Source organism: Ochotona princeps, chromosome 10 (assembly GCF_030435755.1).
Source record: "Ochotona princeps isolate mOchPri1 chromosome 10, mOchPri1.hap1, whole genome shotgun sequence".
In the NCBI taxonomy this organism is placed as follows: Eukaryota; Metazoa; Chordata; class Mammalia; order Lagomorpha; family Ochotonidae; genus Ochotona; species Ochotona princeps.
The window spans coordinates 65,881,485-65,908,566 of record NC_080841.1 but is presented as its reverse complement, the minus strand read 5'-3'; the positions used below and the strand labels follow the sequence as shown (position 1 = coordinate 65,908,566).

The 27,082-nt window shown below is 40.4% G+C and overlaps 1 protein-coding gene across 3 annotated transcripts in view; it reads left to right on the top strand.

Annotated features, from left to right (window-relative positions):
- The window catches only part of WDR37 (WD repeat domain 37), a 79,033-nt gene that overhangs the window by 10,572 nt on the left and 41,379 nt on the right, over window positions 1-27,082 (top strand). For 2 of the 3 annotated variants that reach the window (XM_058669540.1, XM_058669542.1), the window contains exons 2-7: window positions 4,004-4,181; window positions 11,825-11,921; window positions 15,714-15,809; window positions 16,106-16,170; window positions 19,529-19,664; window positions 20,623-20,694. In XM_058669540.1, the coding sequence (XP_058525523.1) occupies window positions 4,044-4,181; window positions 11,825-11,921; window positions 15,714-15,809; window positions 16,106-16,170; window positions 19,529-19,664; window positions 20,623-20,694 (604 nt within the window). In that variant the 5' untranslated portion in view covers window positions 4,004-4,043. Of the gene's footprint in view, window positions 1-1,982; window positions 2,261-4,003; window positions 4,182-11,824; window positions 11,922-15,713; window positions 15,810-16,105; window positions 16,171-19,528; window positions 19,665-20,622; window positions 20,695-27,082 lie in introns of those variants that run through there. The other variant, XM_058669539.1, reaches the window with a different exon arrangement.

The window sequence follows — 27,082 nt, the reverse complement described above, 5'->3', positions numbered from 1 at the left end:
GGGAATACCTCAGACAAAGTTGGAGATCTCCCCAATCGAACTGCTGGACTCAGAACCCTAGCCAAGAAAACTCAGAAGACAAAACAAGTCAGTCAACCACCTCAACTATAGGTTGGCAGCGAAATACTGGGCAAACGGAGATTCTGTGATGGACTATGTCAACCAGTGGATTCTTCAATGACCTCATCGTGTTTGGAGTGGCGAAATGGGCAGCGATTCATAACTGGTGAACTATCAAAACCACTTGAGCAAGTATCTAAGATAATGCCCCGCATCCGGGACCTGAGGAGGGTGGAAAATTGGGTGGGCCTTCTCCCTTAATACCCCTCTTTAAACATGAAGGAAACAATATGGAAATAATAGTTTTACCCACTTCCCTATAGCCCTTGAACCTTTTTTACCCTAATTAACTATGTAAAGATTGTCCAAAATTCATGTAATGCAATGTAATTAATGAATAAATGAATATTAAAGGAAAAAAAAGATTGTCCAAAATATAATAAAAAAATAAAAAAATAAAAAAGTATTAAGATGGCTCAAAAAAAAAAGAAATGAAATTTTTGTTCACATAAATCTTGTGAATTATTGTTCATAGCTATTTTACTTGCAGTAGCAAAAGAAAACTGGAAGGAGCCGAAATTTTTTGCTATAAGTGAATGGTTAATCATTTCTACTCTGGGGACTGCTTATAGTATGTTTGGGTCACAAACATGAAGCTGAATGGAAACAGAATAGAAAAATCTCAAAAAGCCACAACATGCCATTTGATCTCATAAACAGTCTCCATAATGAAAAAGTTTCAGAGATGTTATGCCAATCAGTGATTGTCGGGAGTTAGGAATTGTGCTGGGGGGCCGTTTGGAATGACTGCTGTGTGATGGAATGTTTGAAGTGATGGAATGTTTGTGTCTTGATTATGGTAATCTTCATAGGAACTTAATATGTAGAAAGGTGACCCGCATGCACACTGTGCTAATATGTATTTATTGGGTTAGCACAGTAGATTAACAAGGTGGTCTGTAATCATGTGAGATAGAAGTATAGGGAGAACCAAGAACTCTGAGCTGTCTTTGCAACTTCCTGTGGATCTGCTATTCAAAATAAGAGGGTCCTGGTATCTGTACTAAGGCGGGGACTTCATAACTAACACAAAACCGTCTGCTGAAGAGTTTCTAGAAACTTTATGAATAAATTAAAGCTTAAAAAAATCCTGTTTATTGAGACGTAGAGAGAATGAGGGAGGAACATAACGTTCCCCCATCTGCTGGTCCGTTCCCTAAACGCTGGGTCTGGGGCCTGGTGCCGGGAACGCAGTGCAGCTGGCCCAGGCAGTGGTCAGTGACCCGGATCCTCGGGCCTGCACCAGGTTTTGTGGAGTTGGTGTTGGCAGGAAGCTGGGCAGGAGCCTCAGCTGTCACTCTGTTAGGAGGAGTGGTCATGTCAGTTGTAAAGCAGTGTGTAAATAGGCCTGGCTTCTCAGGTTTCTGAAACACATTTTGGGTTAGGCTTGGCATAAAAAAAAGAAAACATTTTATTGACATGATTTATATTTGAGAGTTCTAAATAGTTATTAATAAAAGGGAAACAAAACTAGTTAAACTGTGGGTACTTGACATTCACATAGTGCATATAATTGGACTTATTTTCTATGGCTAAATAAATGGAGTTTTGTTGTTTCAATTATAACAATGATCTGAATCAGTTGATATTTATAATTAGAGTTCAGATGCTTGGTCAACTAAGTAGTAAGTAATCTTATTTATCATGTTATTAATCTTAAGGTAGTGAGTAAAGCATTTGGTAACAAAGTACAGAGGCACTGTGATGGCCAGGCCTGAAAGGAAACTAGTAACACTCGGGGATTCTTGTTAGCGTCCGCCCTGGACTGGAAACATGGTCTTGCCTGTAGGGACAGGCTTTCTAAGCAGGTATTCAAGTCAGACTTAGGTGCCCCCACTTGGTCTCCATGATGATTTTAAAGGTCAGCATTTTTTCCCATGCTGTTAATACATTTATTTAGTAGAACCAACCTCCTGATATTGGGGTTTGGGCCAGTTTTCCTGTTTAAATGAAGAGAATATCTGCTTATTGAGTTCTTGGTGATCACAGCTGCGCCTGCCTTATATCTGCCTTCACATCGCATTTGGGAGAAGTGCATTCTGTCTTCAGGGAGGCACGCGATACTTCTCAGCATTTGCATGCGCTGGCTTGATAATGGGACTGTATTTGGAGGAAGAGAAGTGATAGCAAAAATCAGCAGGTAATGTTCACACAGATAAATCTGTAGTTGGAGAGGGAAGATGTAATGTGTTAGTATATTAAAACATTGCTCATTAATATGGAAATTTATTGAGAGAAGGAATGATTAAGTTGCATGAATGATTAGAAAATCCTAAGGCAACAGGTGAATCATATTTATTTAGAGGCTTAAATAAGTCATTTGTGGCAGTTTGATTTTGTGATCTATGAAATTAAAATACTGAAATTTTGAATAAATAATCATTAAAACAATGTAAAATGTCCCATAACTTTTATATTGACTAAAATATTTTAAACATTGGATTAAATTAAATCAAATCACTGAAAGTAATTTCACTTTTTAAAATGTGTCCCCTAGGAAATTTGAAGTTAATATATGGCTTTAGATTATGTTACACTTAGAATGTGTTATTCTAGGAACTGTTGTTTAGAACACACAATTAGAATTGGTTTTATCTGGGGAAGTATCCTGAGCCTGGGGAAGTTAGAGAATTGTTTTTTGTTTTAAACTTTTACTTGCTTGTTTTTTTTCGTTTTTAAAATATTTACTTATTTTTATTGGAAAGGTAGATATACAGATAGGGGAAGAGACAGAGAGGAAGATCTTCCATCCGATGATTCACTTCCCAAGTGGCTGCAACAACTGGAGCTGAACCGATCCGAAGCAAGGAGCTCTTCCGGGTCTCCCATGTGGGTGCAGGGTCCCAAGGCTTTGGGCCGTTCTCAACTGCTTTCCCAGGCCACAAGCAGGGAGCTGGATGGGAAGTGGAGCTGTCGGGATTAGAACTGGCACCCATATGGGATCCTGGGCGTATAAGGTGAGGACCTTAATCACTACGCTGTCACGCCGGGCCCTTTACTTGCTTTTTGATCTTTAAAACATTAATGAGATGTGCTTAAAAAATTATCCCCTTTGGGCCTGGTGCAGTAGCCTAGTGACTAAAGTCCGCCCATTGCATGCGCTTGGATCCCATGTGGGTGCCGGTTCTAATCCTGACAGGTCCACTTTCCATCCAGCTCCCTTCTTGTGGCCTGGGAAAGTAGTAGAGGATGACCCAAAACCTTGGGACCCTGCACCTGCATGGGAGACCTGGAAGAGTCTCTGAGCTCCTGACTTCGGATCAGCTCTGCTGTAGCCATTGGGGCCACCTCTGTATATCTGCCTTTCCAATAAAAATAACAAATAAATCTTTAAAAAAGTATCTCCTTTAACGAAAACTATACTTTGTTGTTTTGTTTGTTTGAAAAGCATATTCCTGGAGAGGAGAGACGGAGACAGACAGAGATCTTTCATCCACTGGTTCATACCTGCTGGCTGCAACAGCTGGAGTTTAATCAGTCCCAAGCCAGGAGCCTTGAGATTCTTCTGGGTCTCCCTTATGGGTGCAGGGTTCCAGAGATTTGAGTCGTCCTCTACTGCTTTCCCAGGCCATAAGCAGGGAGCTGGATGGGAAGTGGAACAACCAGGACTAGAACTGGTGCCCAGATGGGATGCTGACCCTGTGGGTGGAGGATTAGCACGCTTATATTGTTGCAGATTGGGCCTGCACCTCCATGTAAAGAGGCCCCAATGCTGTGTTCTTGAAAACACCGTACTTTGCTATATGCCAAGTTATAAATGTTAACCATAGTAAGGAAACTTTTAATGAAAAGCAGTAATTTTCTTCTGTTTTTTTTTTTTTTTTTTTTTAATTTCAGTTTGCTGTATCGGAATAATACAATTGTTTTTCTTACTGTTGTTTAGGTTATTGCAGGAGTGACAAGGACACAACCTTCTGGGAGTAATGCCCACAGAAAGCGGGAGTTGTTCAACTGCTCGCCAAGCAAAACAGAAGCGCAAATCACACAGCCTTTCAATACGAAGAACTAACAGCTCGGAACAGGAAAGGACAGGCCTGTCAAGAGAAATGTTAGAAGGACAAGTACGTTAATGTTATATCTTCTTTTTTTTTTTTTTGAAATATTTATTTATTTTTATTGGAAAGCCACATATACAGAGAGGAAGATCTTCCGTCCGATGGTTCACTCCCCAAATAAGCGCAATGGCAGGTGCTGAGCCAATCTGAAGCCAGGAGCCGGGAGCTTCTTCCAGGTCTCCCACGCAGGTGAGGGTCCCGCTTTGGGCCGTCCTCAACTGCTTTCCCAGGCCACAAGCAGGGAGCTGGATGGGAAGTGGAGCAGGCGGGATTAGAACCGGCGCCCATATGGGATCCTGGGGCGTTCAAGTTGAGGACTTTAGCTGCTAGGCCATGCTGCCGGGCCCTAGAGGTGCTGATTGTAATGTGTACTACGTAGCAAAGTAGAAAAAAGATGTGGTTAACCAAATTGGATCTTTCTCTAGGTCCTCTGACATAGACTTGCTGAAACTACTGTCAAATACCACAGTATCTATAGAGAATTTGAGTTCTCGGTTATTGCATTTCAATGAGTAACCAAAAGATGTAGTTGTGACAATATGTATTAGCTTATCCTATGTAGGGGGTAATATGCAATATGATTTTGGATTTTCTCTCTAATAGTATTGAAAACAGCATCATAATTTTTTTTCTGTTCTCTGAAAGATTTGGGCCGTCAGATGTTTTACTGACTCGACTTTATTCTGGCATGCTGTAGTGAACATGCGTGTCATCTGCGTAAATAGACTTCTGCTTTAGACAATGATAAATTTTGCTTCTGCTTTTTCTAGTTCTGTTATAGATGATGAACATCTTACATTTTTTTTTTAAGATTTATTTTTATTTTTTTTATTGGAAAGGCAAATATATGGAGAAAAGGTTGAGACAAAGAAATCTTCTGTCAGCTGGTTCACTCCCCTAGTGACCACAGTGGCCAGAGCTGAGCCAATCTGAAGCCAGGAGCTTCTTCCAGGTTTCCCATCTGGGTGCAGGGATCCAAGGCCTTGGGCCGTCCTCTGCTGCTTTCCTAGGCCACAGGCAGGGCTAGCTGGATGGGAAGTGGGGCTGCTGGGACATGAACTGGCACATGAGATCCTGGTGGATACAAGGCAAGGATTTAGCCACTAGGCTACTGTGCCATGTCCAGTGTTACGATTTTTAAAGACTATTTCCTAAAAAAAAAAAAAAAAAAGACTTTGTGAAGCCTAAACAGAAGTATGTTATTAAAGTAAACTATAGGTTGGGGGGGATGCATTGCCTGGAGAAGGAAAGTTTGGGAGCTAATCCCCCCACGGCCCCGGAGTGCCAGGTCCAGGGGGTGGCGACCCTGGGGGTGGGGAAGGAGCAGGAGCTGCGGGAGGCAGCCTGCACTGGGCACCTGCAGGTCGTAGAGAAGCTGCTCTCCAGGAAGCGGTTCTCTTCGGGCTTCGGGGTGGCAGCGGCAGCGGCCTCTGCTGGTCCAGCCACCCGCTCTCTAGTCTGCTCAGTGTTTAAAAAAAACAAAAACAAAATAAACTATAGATATATCTAATATGTACTAAATGTATATATGTAAATGTGTTTAACTTTGTAGCCATACCTTCACAGTTAGAACTACTTTATTGGCCATCATGCTGCCAATGAATTAGGCTTCAATTTGGCTTAAATTTAAGGCTTAAATTTGAAAAATTGGCTTAAATAAATGTTGAGTTTTTTTTTTTAATCAGTTGGATAACCTTATGCGTAGGGATTTCCAGGTTTCAGCTACAATGGGGTACCTGTGTACACTCTGAGTCCACCACAGTTAGTGTCGTACAATATATCTCCTTTGAGAATTCAGTAGGCATGATTTGAATGGATGAGTAAATAAACTAACACAGTTGTACAGGAAAACTCATGAAGGATTGCTTCCAAGAATCCCCTAGCATAACAAAATCTGTAGTGTATTCAAATCCCTGTTGGCACAGTACTTGTCTGTAACTTGTCACTTCTTCCTTTGTACATCATTGATTTACTTTCACTTGAAAGGAAGGCACACACACAGAGGCAGACATCTTCCAGGTCTGCGTCAGGTCAAAGCCAAGAGCCGGAACTCAATCTAGATGTCCTGCGTGAGTGTCAGGGATACATGTATTTGGGCCATCACCTGCTACTCCTAGGGTCGTATTAGCAGGAAGCTGGAGTCAGAAGCAGAGGTAGGACTGCAGCCCAGGCCTGCCAGCACACATGCAGGTGTCTTAAGCACTGTGCCAAATGCCTGTCCTCTCCTGTGTACTTCAGATTGTCTCTAGATTGCTAATGATATGTAACATGATGTAAACATCATACAAATAATTGTTCATGGGGTAATGGGAGAAAAAACATCTGTACATGTGCAATACAGATGGGATTTTTTTCTCCAGTAAATCACAAAATTAGCTTTGATATGTTAGCATATTAATTTGCCAGGGCTCTTAACAGCAGAATAACCATGAACACAGTGACTGCAATAGTGGAAACTTGTTTTCTTACCGTTCTGGATGTCCAAAATGAGTTGTTTACAGGATTGGTTTTTTTCTTGACTGTTAAAGGTGTCTTTCTTCTCCCTACTGTGGTATGGTCTGTCCTCGGCGTCTCTGTGTCCCTGCCTCCTATAAGGACTCCAATGATGTTGCATTAGTACCTACTGTTGTGACATTATTTTTTATCTTAGTTATCTCTGTGAAGACCATACCTCTCAGTAGGGTTGCATTCTGAGTTGATGATTGTTGGGGCTTCAACATTTGAAGTTTGAGGGACACAATTTAGCCAGCACAATTCAGAGAGTGGAACTAGAGCTGTGTGTTAAAACTTCTGTGATGATGGAAATATCCCATATCAACACTGTGTGATATGAAATCTACAGCCTCATGTGACTGGTGAGCAATTGAATTGTAGTTGATTTGACTCAGAACTTGAAATTTTTGGTTACTTGATGTAGAAATTTATATAGTCAGATGTGGCTACCATATTGGTTAGTTCAGGCAAACAGTTAATAATAGGTTCGGGCCCAGCGGCATGGCCTAGCGGCTAAAGTCCTCGCCTTGAACGCCCCGGGGTCCCAATGGGCGCCGGTTCTAGTCCCGGCAACTCCACTTCCCATCCAGCTCCCTGCTTGTGGCCTGGGAGAGCAGTCGAGGATGGCCCAATGCATTGGGACCTTCACCCGCGTGGGAGACCCGGAAGAGGTTCCAGGTTCCCGGCTTTGGATCGGCGCAGCACCGGCCATTGTGGCTCACTTGGGGAGTGAATCATCGGATGGAAGATCTTCCTCTCTGTCTCTCCTCCTCTCTGTATATCTGACTTTGTAATAAAATAAATAAATCTTTAAAAAAAATAATAGGTTCAAAAGATTTTTACACTTGGAGTTTTAGCTTTGAAAATTCTATACGACCTCCTTTATTGCTATGGTCTAGAGTTACGTCACATGTGAGGTAACTATGTTCCCATCCTCTATTGTGACGTAGTACGGAGGGGTTGATTGCATTTCAAAGTAAATGCAATCAGAGTGAAGCTGTGCAGCTCTGTCCTCTGGACCCCTTTGATGGCCCTTAGCCGGTGCCTTCTGCATTCCCGTGGTAGTGTTCATTTGCTGATTAAGTAGAATTATTTTGAGTGGAACTCACCAGCATGTTCTGTGAATGGCCAGTGTAAGGTGCTTTGTTTACGTTCTGCAGAAAGAAGAGAGTGATAATGTTTGGTGCAAGTGGTTGGGCATGGTAGCTTTAGAGTGGAATGATCTAAAAATACAGAGTTATCAGTTGTCTTGATTTGAATTAAATAGTGGAGGGGAGTCCCGTTCTAGACAAAGTATGCGCCTGCATCTTAATATACAGGGTCAGTGTTGAGGAGAGCCAGAGGAGCTGCTTGTGTGTCACAGTGTTTCAGCTGTGTGTCCAATGGTGTGGTGAAATGCAATTTCTTTCAAGTTGTACTGCATCATTGAAGCCTTCCTGACTGGTTTGCTTTTTTTTCTTAAATTTCGGCACCTATGAAATTGAATGACACAAAAGAGGGACACTGTTAGAAAGGGTGAAAAATAGTTTTGTAAGGCTCAATTTGTCCTCACTTCACTGTACATTTAGTTTCTTATCTATTTTGTTTTTATTTACCAGATTGCACCTTAACTGTGTTGCCATAGCGTTTGTTGAGTTAGATTTAGCCCTGGTAAATAAGCTTTGTTGCTGAGTAATAGGATCTGAAAAGTCACAGGTATAGGTCTGTAGGAACTGACACACGGAAGAGGGGATTTGGCCTTGTTTGGATTTCAGAAGGCCTCCATGAAGAGGCAACGCTTGTGAGGAAGGGTGTTCCATGGAGAGGGAGTAGAATATGCAGAGATTACAAGGCCTGCATGAGCAAGAAAGATTAATGAGTATACTCAGGTCAGCACAGGTTTATGGCTTGTACTTACAAGATGTGACAGTTTAATTTTAGTTTTTGTTTGAAGTTGTCTTTTTTGTTATCATGCTTTTCACTGGTATTGTGGAGGGATGTTGAATTATATTTTCTGTCAGATTCATGTTTTATTCATTTTTGAATGTTTTCATCTGCCTGAAAGATCGATAGGTTCCATGTGCAGGTTCAGTTCCCAGATTCCTGCAGCAGCGAGGGCTGTTGTGGCCCAGGCCAGGAGCGTGAAACACCGCCTGAGTCTTAAAGTGGCTGTGGGCTGGAGCTGTGGCGGCCAGCTTCAGCTGCATTAGATTCAGGCGCCTTAGCTTAAGCAGAGTGGCCAGCTACTCAAACTGACACTCTGATACGGGACTCGGGTGCCCCCAAGTGGTGGCTTAATCCACTGCACCTCAGTGTCCAGCCCAGATGTGTGGTTTAAAATTGTGGTTTCACATACTTAACTTTATTTTGTTAAGTCTGCTATTATTATAGAACTCCATGCTAAACTGTTACATTTTCAGAAGTTATTCTCAGAAGAAATTTAATTAATATGTTTGAAAATTGTTTATTGGGTCCAGTACAATGGCTCAACAGCCAAATCCTCAACTTGCATGAGCTGGGATCCCATGTGGTCACTGGTTTGTATCCTGGCTGCCTCACTTCCCATCCAAGTCTCTGCTTGTGGCCTGGGAAAGCAGTAGAGGACAGCCCACAGCCTTGGGACCCTGCACCCGTGTGGGAGACCTGGAAGAGGTTCCTGGCTCCTGGCTTCGGATCAGCTCAACTCCGGCCATTGCGGCCACTTGGGGAGGGAACCAGTGGATGGAAGATATTTATCTCTTTCTCTCCTTTCCTTTGTAAATCTGACTTTGCAATAAAAATAGATCTTTAAAAAATATTTATTGATTTACTAAATGTATTTGAAAACAGAGGTGCAAAGTCAGAGAACTTCCAGCTGCTGAGTCATTTCCCACATGTCCTCGGTAACTGGGGCCCCGCCACATGGAAGCCACAGCACTCAGGCCAACTCTCTGATGCGGTTGTTAGGGACCCACGTGCGAGAGCCACCATGTGCTGCTTCCCAGGGTGCGGGTTAGCAGTGCGCTGGTGCTTCTAGCAGTGCCTGTCACTCAGCTGCTCTGCTCTGATGTGAGCCTAGCAAGGTCGAGCGCCATGGCTATGCCAAAGGCCTACCTCTTGTTTCTTTTCCTTTTTTCCTCCATATATGGCATACAATCAAGTTTCAAAATGTTTGTGTTGTATATAAGTTTAAAGTCACTTAGAAAATTTTACTGATGGAAATTAAATATTAGAACGTTATTCTTTTTTTTAAAGATTTATTTATTTTATTACAAAGTCAGATATACAGAGAGGAGGAGAAGAGACAGAGAGGAAGATCTTCCGTCCGATGATTCACTCCCCAAGTGAGCCACAATGGCCGGTGCTGCGCTGATCCAAAGCCGGGAACCTGGAACCTCTTCCGGGTCTCCCACGCAGGTGCAGTGTCCCAAAGCATTGGGCCGTCCTCGACTGCTTTCCCAGGCCACAAGCAGGGAGCTGGATGGGAAGTGGAGCTGCCGGGACTAGAACCGGCTCCCATAAGGGACCCCGGGGCGTTCAAGGCGAGGACTTTAGCCGCTAGGCCACGCCGCCGGGCCCATAGAACGTTATTTTAGAAATATTTGTTGACAATTTGTTTTAAATGAAGTGCTGCAGGTTGGGGGGCACTATAAAATAGGTAGGCCATGTCTTTGAGGAGATTTTGAGTTGAATATAGACTATGTCAAGTAGTTGCCTATATATTGAATATTTATTTTTTCTTGAAAAGACAGATTTACAGGGAGAAGGAGAGACATAGACAGAGATATTCCATCTACCAGGTCTCTCCCCAAGTAGCCGTAACTGTCTGGAGCTGAGCTGATCCAAAGCCAGAAGCAAGGAGATTTTTCCTAGTGTCCCATGCGGGTGCAGGGTCTCAAGGCTTTGGGCCATCCTCAACTGCTTTCCCAGGCCACAAGCAGGGAGCTGGATGGGAAGTGGAGCTGTGGGACACAAAGCGACGCCCATATGGGATCTCAGCATGTGCAAAGCAAGAATTTAGTCAATGTACTATCACACCGGGCCCCAGAACATATTTTGTCAATGGACTGGTGTCTAGTATAAAAATTCATTGTTAACCATGCTTCCCCATTGAACTGAACTGCAGCTGCCGCCACTGCCTGTTGCCCTCCCTGACTTGGTAGGCAGGGGCTGCAGGTGTGCAGACTTGGCCCCACTGGGAATTCTTTGTAATGTTTCCTGTAACTAATCATGTTTTGTTTTTGCAGATGTGGTTTTCTTTTTTCTTTAAGATTTACTTATTTGTTTGAGCTTAATATCAGGTATAGATCCATCTTTCATCTGCTGGTTGAATGTGTCACAGGGCCCACCTTGAGATTTTTCTTTTTTCTCCTTTCACAAGGTCTCTTAGGTATTAAATAGCGTAACCAGGATTATGCAGTTTATTCTCCTTGAAGTACAGTGGAAATGTCGGAACTCTATGAAGACAATCTTTTATCAGTATATAACATTTTAGACATTATTTATAGGGGTAGGCATTGTAGCGAAGTTTGTTAAACTGCCTCTGAGTTTACCTAAACCTCTTTTGAGAGTGCTCCTTTGAGAGCTGGCTGCTGTGCTTTCAGTCTAGCTCCTTGCCAATGTACCTGGGAAAGCAGTGGAAGATTACCCAAGTATTTGGGCATCTGCCACTCCCTTGGGAGACCAACCTGATGGAGTTCTGGACTCGTGGAATTTGCTAGAGTTGTTGTGGCCACTTGGGGAATAAAATAGAGGATAGAACATTTTTCTTTGTGTCTTTCTTTCATTTTGCTTTTCAAATATGTACATTAATATAAATCTTTAAAATGATTTTAAAGGTTATTATATTTCATTTTTGGGAACTGTATTCCTTCTCTACCAATTTGGAAGTTTTTGAACACAATAGACATACATATTGTTATGTGAAAAGATATTTAATGTTGTTTTAAGGAAGTGCTTGTTGTTAAATCCCATATTATCCTTAGTAGCCACTTACGCGACATGCTTTTATTTTTCTCTGTAGAAATTGGAATTTTGAATTCTTCAAGCATTTTATGTATAAGGTATAAAATATGGAATGATATAAAATAAGAGTTAGGATAAAAAATACTTTATTTGAGAAATATTTGATACTTCATATTAGTTTCTCATTCATTGATTCGTTCATTCCTTCTAAACAAAATCTTCATCTTCTGCAGGATTCGAAGCTCCCTTCCTCAGTTCGCAGTACACTTCTGGAACTCTTTGGTCAAATAGAAAGAGAATTTGAGAACCTTTATATTGAGAACTTAGAGTGTGAGTATTTCCTATCATAATCTAGTTTTATAATTTTTTGCTCACTATCAGAAATTTGACAGGAAAGTTTGTGGGTAAGCATAAATTGCCATTTCAGCTTTCTGATCTGCAGTAACACATTTTTTAGTTTAAAATGACATGTATTTATTATCTTAAAGTTCTAAAGGTCTGGTCTGACTCTTCCTGGAGGAAAGAAAGTCAAGGTGTTGGCGGAGCCGTGCTCCCTCTGGTGACTGAGGATGGCTTTTCCTAAAGCCCATTGGTTGCGATTTTAGGATGCAGGGTCGCCTTCCCCTTGGTAATAGTTCCTCCTGTTGCTCCTCTGGTTCAGCTTTCTGCTCTCCTCCACTTGTAAGCATGCATATGATTGGTTTAGGGCCTCGGGATAACCCAGGGTAATCTTCCCACCCGTGGGAGTTCCCTGTGAGGCATCACGCTAACAGGTTATATGTTCAGGTCCTGGATGTCTGTGGGAGCCAGTAGTATGCTGCTTCAAGTATCTGCCACTCAAATTGGCATTTTATTGTTTCTTAAAAAGTTTCGTATTTTTTTCCTGTGCCAAGAATGTAATGTAAAGTGAGACACTTTTACTCATATTTTTCCTTATAATATGCCATCAAATGAAAATTTTCTAGAATATATATGTTAATTAGCTTATTAAAGATAAAATCAAAAGAATTTGCAGTTAGCTTTAATTTTAGAAGTAATGGCTATATATAAAACATGGTAAAACATATATAAAAGAAGGTAGCCATTTACCATTACCTCATGGCATTCTTTTTTTTTAAAGATTTACTTTTAGATTTTTATTGTAAGTCAGATATACAGAGAGGAGGGGAAACAGAGAGGGAGATCTTCTGTCTGATGATTCACTCCCCAAGTGGCTGCAACGGCGGGTGCTGCACCGATCCGGAGCCAGGATCTAGGGTCTCCCACGCGGGTGCAGGGTCCCAAGGCTTTGGGGCGTCCTTGACTGCTTTCCCAGGCCACAAGCAGGGAGCTGGAAGGGAAGCAGGGTTGCCAGGATTAGAACCAGCGCCCATATGGCATCCTGGCGCATCTAAGGCGAGGACTTTAGCCGCTAGGCCACTGTGTTGGGCCCTCATAGCGTTCTTAAGAGAAAATGTTTTCTGCGTATTTTACTTTTGATTTTTCTGGTAATTATGTAAATGCAAGTAGTGTATTTCTAGTACTCAACCTGTGTGCTTTAGGCTCTGCGTTAATGCTTCTCTTTGAAATGTTAGAAAATAAACATGCTCTTCACTCCCTTTGGTGCTCCATTTCTTGCCAATTTTTATTTTTATAGTGTTTATTTATAAAATTTATGTTATGATTATGTTATACAGAACCTTATCTACAAGTTGATTCTAAAACTGGATACTAATGAACAGCAATGGGCCGGGCAGCCATTTTTCATGCCATGACTTGGTGAGCTGGTTGGATCAGTAATGAAGACGATGTAATCCTATGTCATTTAAACTTTACTGATGGAAAATTTAATGTTTTAATAACTGGTGTTTTTTTTTTTAAAAGTCTACTATGAAAATTTATGATGGAAGAAGTGATTTCAGTTTTTTTTTTTTTTTTCAGTTTTTTATAAAATAAAACTTAGGTACCATACACTGTGTGCCTTTTAAGTATCAGAGTTTTTACAACTGGAATACTTACTGTTCAGCTTTCAGTGACCAAAGTTTTTCAGTTTTATGAATCTGCCGCTTGGCCAAGAAATGACAGGATTATAAATGTGAATGCAATGAGTTGGCATTATTATCCAGTACTTAGGGGCTTTTGTGGATCCAGGTTGCTCATATTGGATGCTGTTTAGGACCTTTCGCTCTCAACATTTTCCTCATCTTAACTTGTTCTGTTCTTGCACTAAGACCTCCACCAGCCCAGTTTTCTTTTCCCAGTCGTGGAAGACTGCCTGGTGTCATTGGTGTGTCAGGGTGTCACATCAGGAGCTCTGTGCTTTTAGAGCAGCTGTGTCCCCGCTGAGTCTCTGTGTTGCTTATCTCCCAGTCCAGGTCACAGAATGGATGCTGCAGGCCGCTCTGCAGGGCCTGACGTGCAGCAGAGCACACATTTCCCATCAGTGTCTTTGTTCATTCTGTTTTTTATAGCTTCTGTACTTTTTTAATAGTTCTTGTCTTTTCCTGTAATCCTGTAATTTCTGTTTTTCAGAACTTTCTTGCGTTTTTAGTCCTTGTTTTATGTAACCTTTTCCTGGCAACTGTGTGGTACCATATGTCGGTAGTTACATGTCGTTGTTCCTCAAGTTCAGGGTTCTCAGTGAGATTGTAAGTACAAGGGACTGTCAAAGTTCATGAAAAATGTGTATTATGAAAAAAATATACATGAACTTGGAAAAATTTGTGAAAGTTTTATTAATTTTTATTTGAAAGGCAGAGTTATAGGGAAGGAGAGACAGAGAGAGCAAGTGAGCTTCCATCAGCTGGTTTTCTTCTCCAATGGCTGCAATGGCTTTTTTTTTTTTGATTGGAAAGGCAGATATACAGAGAGGAGGAGAGACAGGAAGATCTTCTGTCCAATGATTTACTGCCCAAGCGGCAGCAACAGCTGCAGCTGAGCCGATTCAAAGCCAGGAGCCAGGAGCCTACTCTGAGTCTCCCATGCAGATGCAGGGTCCCAAGCCCTTCAGCCATCCTTGACTGCTTTCCAGGCCACAAGCAGGGAGCTGGATGGGAAGCGGGGCTGCCGGGATTAGAACCAGCATCCATATGGGATCCCAGTGCGGGACTTTAGCCACTAGGCTACTGTGCTGGACCCCCACAACAGCTGAATTTAAGCCAGGATTGTCTTCCAGGTCTCCCATGTGGGTGCAGGGCCCAAGGATTTGGGGCATCTTTTGCTGCTTTCCCAGATGGCTCTGCAGGGAGCTGGATTGGAAGTGGAGCAGCTGGGACAGAAACTGGTGCCACCAGTAGAGGCTTAGGCTGCTATACCATGGCACCAATTCCAGAAAATACTTTATTATAAAAAATAGCATTTGCTAAAATAAGGTTAGGGGGTGGATGTTTGGTCTAGGAGTTAAGTTGACTGCATTTTACATTGAATGCCTACGTATGTCTCCCTGCTGTGGCTCCTAATTCCAGCTTAGCCTGACACACCATGATTCCATCCCCTCAAAATTTGTTATACCAAAATAAAGTTAGCTTTATAAGTGTTTTCATTTCATTTTATTTGAAAGGCAAACAAATAGATTCCATCCACTGTTGGACTGTCCAAATACCCAAACACCAGGCTCCAGGCAGGAGCTCAGAACTCATTCAGGGTCGTCCCAAGGGCGGCAGCTCTCTGCTGCTTCCTGACGTTCGTAAGGAGGAAGCTGGACCAGAATTGAAGGAGATGCAGCTGAAAGCCAGGTACTCCTAAGCAGTGTCTTAACCACCTTGTCACACTTTCATTTCCATTTTTTCATGATCTTTTTGGAGTACCTGCTTGCTTCTTTGAATTTTATACAGTATCAGTAATGATTCCAAGTGCACAGATCCAAGCACAGAGGAAATTTGCACAACTACTGAAATGCCGGTGCCTGTTGGAGCTCATGGTAGCAGGATCTTCACTGTACTTAGGAAGATTATGTATGTCTTTTTGGTAACGAAATCTTGAATGCCTTGAGGTTTTCGAAATCTATATAAATTGTGATACTGACTGTTAGAATATTTTTCATGGGTTTAGACAACATTGGAATGTAACCTTTTTATTTGTACAACTTGGAAGTGGTAAGTACATTTAACATAAAAATGCTTTTTCTAAAAAAATATTTTTTAGTGCGAAGAGAAATTGATACTCTGAATGAACGCTTAGCAGCTGAAGGACAAGCCATCGATGGAGCAGAACTTAGTAAGGGCCAACTCAAAACAAAAGGTAAAGTTCACAGAAAGTATTGTTTTCATATTATCAAGGCCATTTGGAATTCAGTCAGGGACACTGATTTGCTGTTTGCTCTAAGCAGAACCTGAAGGACATAATTTAGGGGTGGGTCTGGAAAAATGGAGTGAGGGAGCAGGTGGATTCGTTCTCAGGTCTGCCGCTGTTGCCAGGTTAGCACAGTTAAACAAAGCCTTTTGGGTTTCACTTTCTTCCCAAGATGAAAGACCCACTTTGTGATGCCAGCGTTCTTTGTAGGAATGTGTTTAATTGTTGATTCTTTGTCTCTGCAGCCAGTCACAGTACCAGTCAGCTTTCTCAGAAACTAAAGACCACTTACAAGGCTTCTACCAGCAAGGTATGCAGGGCACTGACGCTTGAGCCAGTCATGTGGTGTTTAAGGTGTGCTGATGTGTACTTTAACCTGCATATTTTTCAATTAGAAATGTATACTAGAAAAAGAAATGTCTGGTGTCTGGGAAAATTCAATTAAAAAATCATGTCAAGTGGCTGTAATATATAGATACTCAGACAGTAGCTTGCCCTAGTAGTTCTTTTTATCAATGCATTTATGCACTAGTTGAGATATTGTCTTTATAAATACGTATTTTCTCTTGCTAATTGGCTTGATACAAAAGCTGTAAAATTGGAGAAAGTATATAAATAGATGTCAAGCAAAGCAATTATGGTTTTCTAAGTTAACGTTATATTTTAATTACATTTAGTTCATTATCTTCTGTTTCCAAGTGTTAGGAAGAGGCTAATAGAGACAGTTGTGTTTTGCTGTTTCTTGAAAGCATCTTGTTCTGCTCTTCTTAAAGAGTCAAGGATTTATATCTGAGAATCTGTTTACAGTAGAGTACTATTACAAACGGCAATATTTTGAGATCGTTTTGTATGCATTGCTGTTTTGGAGTATTTCAAAGATATGAAAGACAGAATATGTACCTGATTTTAATGAACGTATGTTCCTTTGCGAAACTTGAAGGGAACAGTTAAAATTTGCAGTGAGTCTGCTGTATCACTTTTTGTATTTCCCATTTTTTTTTTTATCTATCATGTCATCTAAAGTGAGATTAGCTGCAATTAATAGAGCAAATTCAGTCTTTTTGCTATTTCTTCTCATTTGAAAATCTTTGGTAATTTCTTTTATTAAAAAATGTAAGTGTTGCTGGCATTTCCTGTTGTTGACCTTTTTCAAATAAGCTAGATTACATTTGATCTGTTTGATTATATCATAATGTAGGTTGTATTTACTAGACATTTTTAATTAGATTTGAACTTTTTCTTTATAACGAAATGTGAAATTATGGTCTTCACACATAATTTCTTGTTAAAGGATCCTGAATTATGTTGTCTATTACACTCACAATTGTATGTGTACAGAATGTGGTCTTAGAATTTCAAAACTTTCTGATTATTTCTGAAGTAGAGGAAGAAATTATTCTGTAAAGTTATCTTTTACCATGAGCAATAAAAAATAAGATTTTGGACTAAGGTAAGGAAACCTATGATATACTTTGTTTTGAGTATTTAGAATTACTTAAAGCCTCAACTATTTTAGCTACTAGAAATTCATTTGAATTTGCTAAGAGACATGTTATTAGTGACTTTTGGAGCATTTTGCACAGTGTAAATGCATCTTAATAATATTGAAAAAACAGGACGTCGTCTGAAAATTGAAGAAATAATTGGGTAAGAATATATTCTGATTTGCACTGCATCATGGGTTCTTGTAAATACAGGTAGGCATGAATGCAACAAGAAAGTGCATCAGTCCAAGTTCATTGATTTCCCTCCTTCTGAGTAAGAGCCCTGAGAGGCAAGTAGCATGTTTGTTGAGACAGTGGAAGCACAAAAATGTGTTAAGGTTTTTCCACAAAGGATTTCCCCTCTGTCTGAGTGGTCTCTGATTTATTTCTAATGTGTTCTTGGGAGGGCAGTAAGATAGTCTAACTTACACACTACTTTAAAGAAACTTCCAAAGTTTTTCTGGTTATTTTTGAAAGATAGTGTTTTATTGTTTAATAAAAACCCAAAGAAACCCCATTTCTGAGTTATCTCATGTGCTTTAGGTTTTTATCCCAGTTGTCGAAATGATATGGGATGATATGTGTCATCATTTTGCTGCTTTCCTGTCATGACGATTCTATATAAGTAGTCCAGGTCTGTTTTGTTGGGCATTTTAAACCTGTGACTAAGAGAACAAAGAGTGTAAAGGGTGTTCTGAAGCAGCACATGAAATGATATGGTACAGTAATCTGGTTGCTTTCTGTTTCCAAAATAACACCAGCAAAACAGCTAAAGTTCAAGGTAGTAACCCCTCTGCTTTCACGTATGAATGGGGTGCTTGAAGAATGGGGCTCCATTGATTTGTTTCAGTGTTAGAAATGCTGGGAGAAATGGAAAAGTGAATTTATTATAGCATCTTATGTGAAAAGTTTCCTGTGCATTTTAGCTTTACTCCTTCCTAAAATGTTGTAATACTATTTACCCTATAAATGCACTTAGAGTAAGTAGTAACGTTTTTTCATATTGTGGAGGGAAAATTTTCCTGGATTGAACAGCTTTCAGAAAGAAGATAATAATGGGTTTCAGATTGAACAAATTCTTTTATAGTACTTGTTAAATTTAAACCAAAACAAGTGAAAGGAATTTATTTTTATTACAAGTAAAAATGTCAGGCTTTTGATGATGCATTTTGTTTTAGTCTCACTGTATTCAGAAGAAATTTTATGTACATGTTTGAATTGATGTAACAGTAGGTTCTGAATTATGTTTTAATGTTTATGTAAAAGTGGGTTTAGACACCTTTTCCAGTGCTTTGCTGAAGCATTATTTAAAGTAAACTGTGTAATGCTGCAAACATTTTTGTTTATGTTTCATTATCCTGAATAATCTACATTATACTGAATAATCTACATTATACTGATCTAACTAAAAGCGAAAAAGCTTCTTATCTGAGATCAATTGAAAAGCCAAACTAAAAGAATATGATTATGTTTAGTCTCTCTCTCACTTATTTTTTCCTTGTAAGAGAACTGCTTGTGTATAATGCTCTGTGAGACAACAGTGTACTGTGTGTGTATGTTGTTTGTACTGTTTCCATGTCTGTGATTAGACTGTGAGCTTTTGCTGGCAAGGAGCTCATGTGTTGCTCTGCTCTGTTTCCTCCATCTAGCATAGCGCCTGACTCAGAGCCAAGTGCTAATAAACACTCTTAACAAACCTACTCATCTGTCAGAAGTGTGGTCTTTTGGTTCCTCCCCTATCACGGGCTCTTTTCTTTCAGATGATATGTGATTGGTGTCAGTGACCCAAAACAAAACAATCAAAAAGTCCCCGCTAGCTAATAGTTCATTCAACAAAGTTGGAACTTTTGCTTGATGATTTGGATTTGTGGAAGAGTGACTTTAAACATGTAAATGCTCTCTTCTTGTAAGACATTATGTCCTCACTGCTGTTGAACTTCATTAGGAAAAGTCTTCCAAAGCCTCTGTAAGGACTTACTCTGTCGTATATTGAGCTGAATGAATCTGATATTGCTGTACAAGGTTTTTCTGTTCTGCTCATGCTAGTATTCCTTTATTGTTTAAAATATTTTATTCAGTGGTTTAATGCATTTTCAAGATAGCCCTCCTCTGTCTTACCTTTTTTAACTTGAAAACATTTATTTCAGTAAGTGGTTACAGTGCTTCTTCCCTTCTGAATTTCAGATTGTCTCTAGCTTTAAGACGACCACCTCGAGGGCCGTCTGCCAGCTTGTGAAGGAGTACATTGGCCACAGGGATGGCATCTGGGATGTCAGTGTTGCAAGGACACAGCCAGTGGTGCTGGGGACTGCGTCTGCTGGTGAGTCAGGTGCTGAGCCAGCCGGCTCAGTGAACATGGTTTGGTTACTGGCTGAGTGACTGGCATTCAGCTGTCTGTAATGGAGGGATACATGGAAGCAAAAATACAATGGAGGAATCGTTAGAACCAAAGTGTTGGGCTTTGTTATGGGAACGTTTGAAGATGTACTGAAGCATGCTGTCTTCCATTTCTGTAGCCCTGTGGATGGGATACTACGCCAAACAGTGGACTTGAAGGTCTGCAGAAGGAAGTGCTTGGATTGAACTCAGTTTGGTTAAGGAGTTCATATTTAGGTAGTAGAGGCAGCAGAGGCAGAATATCTTTTAAGCCTTGGATAGTTTGTGGTTGGCTCAGTTCTTGTTATTCATATCCAAATATGTTTTTTAAAAATTATACTTGATGCTTTTCTGATAGTAGTGAAGTACATAAGTTTTAGGAAACGTTAAAAATATCCTGTTTGAAATTTCTGAAATTTCATTTGGATACTGCTGTTTATTTTTCTGATTTTCTGTCAGATCTATTTAAATTTTAATTATGTTATAAGAAGAAAAATATGAAAGGAATACTTAACACCTGATAATTAATAACTGGATTTGGGTGCTATTTGTATATTCTTGAAGTTTTAATACTTACAGTAAAATGTACAGTGACTTCTATGTGTCAATCCCAAGCATAAATGCAGCCCAGTGTCACAGTATACTAGGAAGGTGAAACCTTGATTGTTCATTCATTCGCCAAATCAGTGGTCTCCGATGAATCGCAGTCTGTCCACTACTGGAAATGTGTTGTTGGATCAGAGTAGTAGACAGAGTAGTACAGAGTAGTACAGAGTAGTAGAATCAGAGCTGCAAGTAATATTAGGGTAATACAACATCATTCTCAGAATATCTTGCTCATTTGTTAAAAAGTCTAAAATTGCTGATGGCTAAGTCATAACTTAATGATTTTGACCTTACAGATCACACGGCATTGCTGTGGAGTATAGAGACAGGGAAGTGCCTTGTCAAATATTCAGGCCATGTGGGTTCAGGTAAGCATTTACTTTAATTAGCTATGGACAGATCTTATTTCCTACTTTGATTTATTTTTAAAATCTTGCATGATAAAGCCAGCTTTAGAAAGTTCTATTATTTTGGTTGTCAGAGGACTTGTAGTATATTTGGAGATGATGATAAACTATACATTTTGCTTGTGTGGGTTTAATAAAGGGAAAAAGCTACACTCCTTAAACAGTGTTGAAATAAGATTATTTAATGTGTATAAACCAAATGTAGGAATTTTTTGTATTTATCTCATAATAGTTTGGAGATTTGTCAGTACTCTGGAGTGTGCTTCTGTGCTTCAGTGCTGTGAGATACTGTAGCTCTTTTATGCCTTTTCAGTTAAGCCCATGTGGATACCTGTGTCCTGATTAAATTCCGTCATTCGCTTTTCTGTCACATGCCCTGTGTGGTTCCTTTTACATGGACTTCTTCAGCTCCATATCTGTTAGAAGTTACTCGTTCATCCTTTTCTGCCAACTGCCAGTGTGATGGTTGGCATTGCTTTTGCCTTGTACAGAGTTGTCTAGTTGGTCAGTTCTCATTCGACTGAGCACCTGCCTGCACAGCTTTGTGGTCCCGCTGAAGTCTAGGACTCTTGGTGAGCTGTGTTCACCTGGTTTGTCCCTTTCCCAGCACACTGTCTCCTACAGCTGTTTCTGTTGTCACCTGTGACTTAACTTTATTTCTTGCCATAGATTTTTTTTTCCCCTTTAGTGTATAATCAAGCTCATACCTTTCTCATTAAATTTCTTCTCTCAATAATAGCCTTGTATGTCTTCCTCTCTAATTTGTATTCCACAGACTGCCTGGGGTGCTGTGGTGTTGCATTGTAGTTTTTCAACATTATGTGTGGAATATACAAAATAGGTTCTCAAAGTTCATAGAACTTCACTAAGAGTGTGGTATTATCAGATTTTTTTTTAATTTTCTCACCTCAGATTTACTCAAAAACATTAAAAAAGGGGACCAGTGGTGCCCATAGTGTTGGCCACTGCTCTAATTCAACTTGCTGCTAAAGTGTCTTGAAAAGTAGTGGGAGATGGCTCAGGTTCTTGAACCCTGGCTGACCTGGTTGGAGGTCCTGGTTCCTTGCTGCAGAGTGTCCCATGCCTGACCTTTGTAGCCGTTTGGGGAGTAAATTGACAGATGGAATATCTTTCTGTTTCTGTCTCACTGTTGCTCTTTCTTTCAAATAAATAAATAATATTTAATAAAATAAATAATCTTAAATAATAAATAAATAATATTTAATAAAATAAGTAGAAATATTAAAAAACATTTAGATCTACATAACCTAAGATTTTTAGAATTGTTAATATGTTGTACAGAAAAAGATGATTGGCAGTTTCCTGCATCCTCCCTCTTCACTCCTATGTTTACACCCAAAGACAACTATCTTAAGTACTCTGGTTTTTTCTTGGCCGTTTTTCTTTTTTTTTTTTTTTAAATCTTTTATTTATTATTATTATTATCATTTTATGATACAGTTCCAAAGGCCCCTGGGATTTCCCTTATCCCTTCCCCTTTTACTCCCCAACCAAGTTCCCCTATATCATTACTACAGTACAGTTCTTCATACACAGTCATATGTCCATTATTGTGGACATGGACAATGGCAGAGAGTCCAGCATCCTATTGTCGTTTAGTAAACAGTTACATTGGAGTCCAGCTTTAGTCTGAAAGTAAAGATACATACTGCATTGTATTGTCACATCTGGATATGTTAGTCTCCATTTCACAGTTACTGTACATCCCCTCAAATGAAAAGCCACAATACAAAATCGGCAATAGGAAGAAAAATAGAAATTTACAACACCATGAAATTAAATAACATGCTGGTAGATATGATATTTTCCATTACAGTTACTATACATCCCCTTAAATGAAAAGCCACAAAACAAAATCAATAACAGGAAGAAAAAAGAAATTAAAACCACCATGAAATTAAATAACATGCTACTGAGTGACTAATGTGTCGTTGAAGAAATGAAAAAGAAAATCAAGAACCTTCTTGAGGGAAATGATGCTACTGTATGATCTATGAGTCATTGAAGAATTTAATGAGAAGAAAGTGTTTTGAAGAGATGAAACTAATAAAAAAATCAAAATCCATGAGATGTAGTTTCCACTGATTTTTGTTGGTGAAATGTGTCTCTTCTAAACAACAAATAGATGGGTTTTGTTTTTTAATCCAGTCTACTAATCTATGATGTTCGATTGATGGGTTTAAGTTATTTACATTCAGGGTTAATTTGAATGGATGGTAATTTGGTTCTGTCATTTTAGCAATGTGCTGTTCATTGATTTAATCTTCTGTTGTCATTTTACTGGGATGTTCTTCACATTTGCCTTTGGTTTTGTTAGGTGCTATTCCTCTTCTCTGTCAACAGAGCATACTTTGTAGGGCAGGTTTGAAAGAGGAATAGTCTTTTAACTTTTCTTCACTGTGGAAGAATTTTATTTCATTTTCAAGGACAAAAGAAAGTTTTGCTGGATATTTTATCCTGGGCCAACAATATTTTGCTTTTAGAATCTGGACTATGTTGCTCCATTCTCTTCTGGCCTGTGGAGTTTCCTGTGAGAGGTCTCCTGTGAGTTGAATTGGCATTCCTTTATATGTCACTTGATTTTTTTTTTTTTTCATGTGCACATTTAAGGATCTTTTCCTTATGTTCGGTTGAAGAGAGCTTAATTACCATGTGTCTTGGTGAAGATCACTTTTGGTCAAGCCTATTGAGAGTTCAGTGCCCCTGCTGAATGTTGTTTCCCAATTCTTTCTCTAGATTAGGGAAAATTTTACTATTATTTCATTAAATACACTTTTAAACTCAGCTTCTCTTTCTGCACCTTCTGGGACTCCCATTACTCTTCTATTTGGCCTTTTAATAGTGTCTTTCAATTCTTGAATACTTTTTTTGGCCTGATCCAGCTCTGCTTCCAGCTTTTTGTTTGCTTCCCCCTGGTGACAGGAAATATCTTCCAATTCTGAGACTCTTTCTTCTGCCTCCTTCATTCTGTTTTGGAGACTTTCCAGTGTACTTTTAATTTGCTCCACTGTATTCTTCATTTCTGATGTATCACCTTTCATTTGATTCAGTTCCAGTGTGACATATTCCTTAAATTCCTTGAACTCCTTCTTTATGTGCTTCTCATTGTTGATAAGAAGGTTTGTAACAGGTGTTTTGAATTCTGTATTTCCCATCTTTCAGTGTCTTCCTCAGTTAGCTCTGAGGTTGGCACTGGATTTTGCTCCTTTGCAGGGGAGGCTTTAGTAATATTCAGTGTGATTTTGTCTCTTCTTTTGCTCTTGGTCATTGTACTTCTGGTTAGCAGAGTCTGCTCCTTGGGACAGGTTTCTAAGCTCTGTCACCCACAGGTCTACAGTTCTATTTTACTTGCTATAGTTGGTACCCAGCTCTAAATTTGCAGTCACTTGTGCCACTCCTTCCAACAAGTTCCAGGTCTGAGTTCTTACGTTAGCACCATGGTCTCCTTAGCTGCAGCTCCTGGCTCACCACTCCCCACCTGCTGTGATACCGTGCTGAGGCTGCACCATTGTCTGTACAACCTTTCCCCCACTTCTGGTTGGAGCAGGTCCCAGGATTAGGGAAACACCAGGAGTCCTATATAGCTAGGTTGTTGTCGGTGCTGATCTTGAAGAAACCTGTTGGACGTTGGGTCTGAGGACCACACGGGATCTATTTTGACCTGTACGATGCCATAGTCGGTATTATTTTCCTTTGGGACCAGTGCAATGCAATGAGCTCAGTGAGTTCTTTCAAGCTCAGCACATGCGCAGTTCACTGTTGTCCCCTGCAGTCCTAAAGCTTTTGCTACAGTGTACAAAATGGTGCCTAATGTGCCACTACTAGACTTCTTGATCTGCTGGCCATCAGATCTGAGGGCCACCCAGACCTGTCTTGGGTGGAACCTATAGGATGCCACGTGTTGCAGTTCACTGGGCCAGAAATGAGTTCACTCCCAGTTCAGTGTATGCTCAGTCTTTTCCCTTACTTTTGCCTCCTTTAACAAAATGGCACCTGATTCGGCTCTAGGGGCGCTGACTGGGCTGTGAAATCCACGCTGTTTCCACACTGCCCATCTGGGATCTATCACTCTGTCCCTGTTCCTGGTCAAATCAAGCAGACCAGCAGGGCAGACAGTTCTTTGTCTGGGTTCACCTCCCAAGCTTCTAGTGAAAGTCCCTTCCCACCTGGTTGCTGTTTAGTTCAGTTTACCATTTGCTGAATGCCACTGGGGTATCAGTCACTACAACACCACACTGTTGTTTTCGCTGCTTTCCTGTGTCTGTCAGTCTCCAGGTTTCCCTCTGCTGTTGTTCTGTCCTCTCCTATCTCCTTGAATGTACCCTCTCTGCTTCATACTGGTTAATGTTTCTCCATCCATTTAAACATGTCCTTACCCTATTCCGCCATTTTCATTTTCCACTTGCCCTTTTTCTGTATAACAGTTAGTTGTATCACTTAATTTTTCTTTTAAAAGCAATGCATGTTTTTTTAAAGATTTATCAATTTTTATTGGAAAGGGGAGACAGATCTTTTTTTCTTTTTAAAGATTTATTTATGTTTTTATTGCAAAGTCAGATATACATAGAGGAGGAGAGACAGAGAGGAAGATCTTCTGTCAGATGATTCACTGCCCAAGTGATCACAACAGCCAGTGCTGAGTTGATCCTAAGCTAGGAGCCAGGAACCTCCTTCAGGTCTCCCATGCAAGTGCCACAGTTTCAAGGCTTTGGGCCGTCCTCAACTGCTTTCCCTGGCCACAAGCAGGGAGCTGGATGGGAAGTGGAGCTGCCACAGTTAGAACCAGTCCATATGGAATCCCAGTGCATTCAAGGTGAGGACTTTAGCCATTAGGCCACTGTGTTGGGCCCTATCACTTAATTTTATAGTTACAAATACAGTGGCTCTTATTAAGAGAAATTAAGATTAATTTTATAAACACTTTCACACTTTATTTTTAAAGATTACTTATTTGAAATAACAGAGAAAGGATGAGATAGAGATTTTTTTTAAAGCATCTCCATTTTTTTTTTAAAGATTTATTCAGTTTATTACAAAGTCAGATATACAGAGAGGAGGAGAGACAGAGAGGAAGATCTTCCATCCGATGATTCACTCCCCAAGTGAGCTGCAACGGCCAGTGCGCGCCGATCCGAAGCCAGGAACCAGGAACCTCTTCCAGGTCTCCCAAACGTGTGCAGGGTCCCAATGCATTGGACCGTCCTCAACTGCTTTCCCAGGGCACAAGCAGGGATCTGGATGGGAAGTGGAGCTGCCGGGATTAGAACCGGCGCCCATATGAGATCCCGGGGCGTTCAAGGCGAGGACTTCAGCTACTAGGCCACTCCGCTGGGCCCGAGATAGAGATCTTCAGTATACTGTTTTACTCTTTAATGGGCACAACCTCCAAGACTAGACTAGGTTGTAGCCAAGAGCCTGGAGCCAGGAGCTTCTTCGGATCTCCCAGTGCACATACATGAGCCATCTCCCCTGCCTTTCCCAGTCACATTAGCAGGGAGCTGAATTGGAATTGAAGCAACTAATACTTGAATCAGCGTTCATATGGGATGCTGTTATTGTAGGTGGTGGTGTAACCCGTTGCACCATGGTGCTGGCCCCTCTATAATCCTTATCATTCCAGTTATGTTGTAATTTTTACTCATTGTGATCGTGTTAACAACACTTACTTATGTTTTCAACTTGAACTTCATTCTTGATTTTGTTTTCTTTGGAGCCAGGGTTGCCTTGTTTTTTTCCTGTTGTTTGTTATTGTATGTGTTTCCCTAATTTATCCTTAAATGGCCAGATCTCTCTTTTTTAAATAAAAATTTATTTAATTTTGATGGATGCTTACATAGTTGAGAAAAATGCATGCCTGTTTGGGCCACTGATTAAGGTCAGGAGGGTCGAGGAATGGGAGGAAAGTGAGTGAGGCAGTTGTTTCCAGTCTCCTTTTTCTTTCTTGTGTCTGGTGGAAGGGGGAGAGAAGGCTGGGAGCAGCTCTATGGCATAATACCCGGGGACAGATTCCCACTCGATGTCATCCCAGGGTCCCCAGTTGATGGAGCTCAGTGGTATTCTTTGTTGCTTCTGTTCTTCTTGTTCTGTTTCTGGAGCTCTTTGTTGACTGCACTGGTTTGAAATTGAGTGCTTCAAACCAGCTGGCCTTGGAATTTCCCGTAAGCATAAATCTGTGATTTCTCTCAGCCTCTTGCCCAGTGCAGCTTTTTTTTTGGATTTCATATCATCATCTTTCTTCATGGAAGCGCATCTGTCAATAGCTTCCTTAACGAAATATTTTGGTGGTAACAAAAATGAGAGATTCCAGATGTCTGAAAAATCAATTTTT